Source organism: Penaeus chinensis, chromosome 35 (assembly GCF_019202785.1).
Source record: "Penaeus chinensis breed Huanghai No. 1 chromosome 35, ASM1920278v2, whole genome shotgun sequence".
Lineage (NCBI taxonomy): Eukaryota > Metazoa > Arthropoda > Malacostraca > Decapoda > Penaeidae > Penaeus > Penaeus chinensis.
The window spans coordinates 22,633,313-22,635,812 of NC_061853.1; the positions used below are offsets into that span (position 1 = coordinate 22,633,313).

General features: G+C 33.8%; 1 protein-coding gene across 3 annotated transcripts in view; it reads right to left on the reverse strand.

The window, feature by feature from the left end:
- Positions 1-329: 329 nt before the first annotated feature.
- The window catches only part of LOC125044249 (nephrin-like), an 83,265-nt gene continuing 81,094 nt past the window's right edge, over positions 330-2,500 (reverse strand). For 2 of the 3 annotated variants that reach the window (XM_047640801.1, XM_047640799.1), the window contains exon 14: positions 2,156-2,204. Coding sequence is in view for 1 of the 3 variants with exons in the window: in XM_047640802.1 (XP_047496758.1) it covers positions 2,064-2,204 (141 nt within the window). In the remaining 2 variants the exon portion in view is untranslated. Of the gene's footprint in view, positions 2,205-2,500 lie in introns of all 3 variants that reach the window. The other variant, XM_047640802.1, reaches the window with a different exon arrangement.

Genomic DNA, 2,500 nt, shown 5'->3' on the forward strand with positions numbered 1-2,500 from the left:
TGATCTTTACTGTTGCAATATGACTTAGCAGTATTGAGCACGGAGATTATGCACAAGAAAGGCAGATTGCATGAACACCAAATTACGCAGTTATGATTAGGTCAGTCCGTAACCTGCATAGTATGTAATTGGCGATTTTGATTTTGCAATTACAAATATTGCGAAACGAGGCAGAACTGCAGCTTAATATATATATATATATATATATATATATATATATATATATATATGTATGTATGTATGTATATATATTCTTACTGTAAACCTAGACTATCAAAGCCCATCTCAGAATGTATTGTGGCTGTCGGGCCTTGCAATAAAACAATATCCAAGATCTTAATTTTATTTTGGCACTCATATGTCATATACAAATGAACATAAAGCTCACAGCACAGATATATATGTCAAAATACATGTACATGTACAAACGTCGACTTCACTAAATACCGAGTTTGTGACAAGAAGGAACTACACTTTACGACATCATGGATTTAATAGTTATTAAACCTGAGCGTCCGCGAAATAGATAAAGCCCTAAAGTAGATTATGGTTTCATGCCTGATGGCGTCTTTGTAAACTCGCCTGTGTATTCGACATACACTTTTTATCATACCATTTATTTGTTCATTTATCTATCCATTTTTTCAAGTCTTTAAGGAGCACCCGTTGAATATCAGATTCTTTCATTTCACACTAACAGACGATCGAACACTATTCGGAATCATGCCTTTGTACTCTTGTAGAAGTGTTCCTCGAAGGGAACGCACATAGAATGATGAATCTATAACAGTACCGTCTTCGAAATTCACACACTTAAAAAAGAAAGGAAAAAAAAAAAATATAAACGTGCAAGAAATAGAACGAACGTACACTCGAGTTCAGTTTTAATCAAAGACCTACGTAGGATATAGTTTCAAGAGTGTAGATATTTTTTTTTACGTGTACTGTAAATGATAATAACTGTATATACTACATAGTTCTCAAATGAATGAAATTTAACATCACTCATGAAGATCCTTCATGTTAATTTCATTAGCTGAATCTGCAAACACTAAATTATCATTGGTTTTATTATCAGAATGCAATTCATTTGCACGTAAAAAACTATTTTTGGAATACTTCGTCACAGATTTTCACAGTTGCTACTTTCACTAAAAACACAAAATCAAGTCTAGATAATATATTTCTCCGCGTTTAATGTATAAAAACAAAAACAAAAAACAAAACAAAACGTAGTGGTTATGTATGATTCACGTATTTTGGCTCGAAACCATTTTGGCACATTTTCAAAACCCCATTTCTCACCTCATGAGTTCAAGCCAAGATGCATAATCTGCATCTGAATAGTAATACGTTATTTTTTCTTGCATCACAGAGGTGTGTGTATGTGTGTGTGTGTGTGTGTGTGTGTGTGTGTGTGTGTGTGTGTGTGTGTGTGTGTGTGTGTGTGTGTGTGTGTGAATGCATGAATATGTGTGTAAACATGTACATACAGTATATTTCGTAACAACACATGGACAGAGATAACCACTGGACACGAGCATCATATTCTGAAACAGGTTCAAAAGCACAAAATCCATTTCTTGGTACAGCTTGATTAGCCCGAGACGCTTAACATTATTTCCTGAAAAATTAATATATCTGGATCCCGTAGAAGAAGAAAAATGGCGCAGTTTTAGGACTCCACGCGCCTCTGTCTTTATATTTTGGAATAGTTCTCATTTAGAAATAAAATAATGAAATGATAATGAGAATACTATTTCCATGTAAAATGTGTATAATCCCAGTTAAAGATACTTTTTTCGTTTTGGTTAGTCATACATATAATATATTTTTATTAATAAATATTTTTAATTGACTTTTTGATAACTTATGTCTTACATCTTTTTATTTAATTGATTTGATTTCGATTATCTTTTTATTCTTTTAATATGCTTAGGTTTATTTTATTCTGCTCTTTTTATACTCTCATTTTCGTAATTTGCTGAGATTCTTTTATTTTATGTCATATATCCATTTACTTTTATTTTTACTTTAGTTCTGTTTCATTATTTTTTTCCTTTTTAAATATCTGTTGAGGTTTCTTTGGCCCGAAAGGTCGGCAAGCGAGACGATGGTCCCCCAAGGCTGGACTGGAAGATGGCGTTACGTGAGGTAATCTTTTTTTCCCCGCTAGAGGTCAGGTTCTGAGGGGACGGTGGCATCTGAGGCGAAAACAAAAGCTATCGTCAGGGTAGATGGAAGGGAAGGAAAGGGGAAAAGAAATTTGTGTATAGAGAGAGTGAAGAAATCTGAGACATGTATTTGTGTGTTTGTGTGTGTGTGTGTGTGTGTGTGTGTGTGTGTGTGTGTGTGTGTGTGTGTGTGTGTGTGTGTGTGTGTGTGTGTGTGTGTATGTGTGTGTGTGTGTGTGTGTGTATGTGTGTGCATATGCGAATATATATATATATATATGTAATCGGCATAATATGGGCAAGGTTATCAAAAAAAAAAAAAAAAA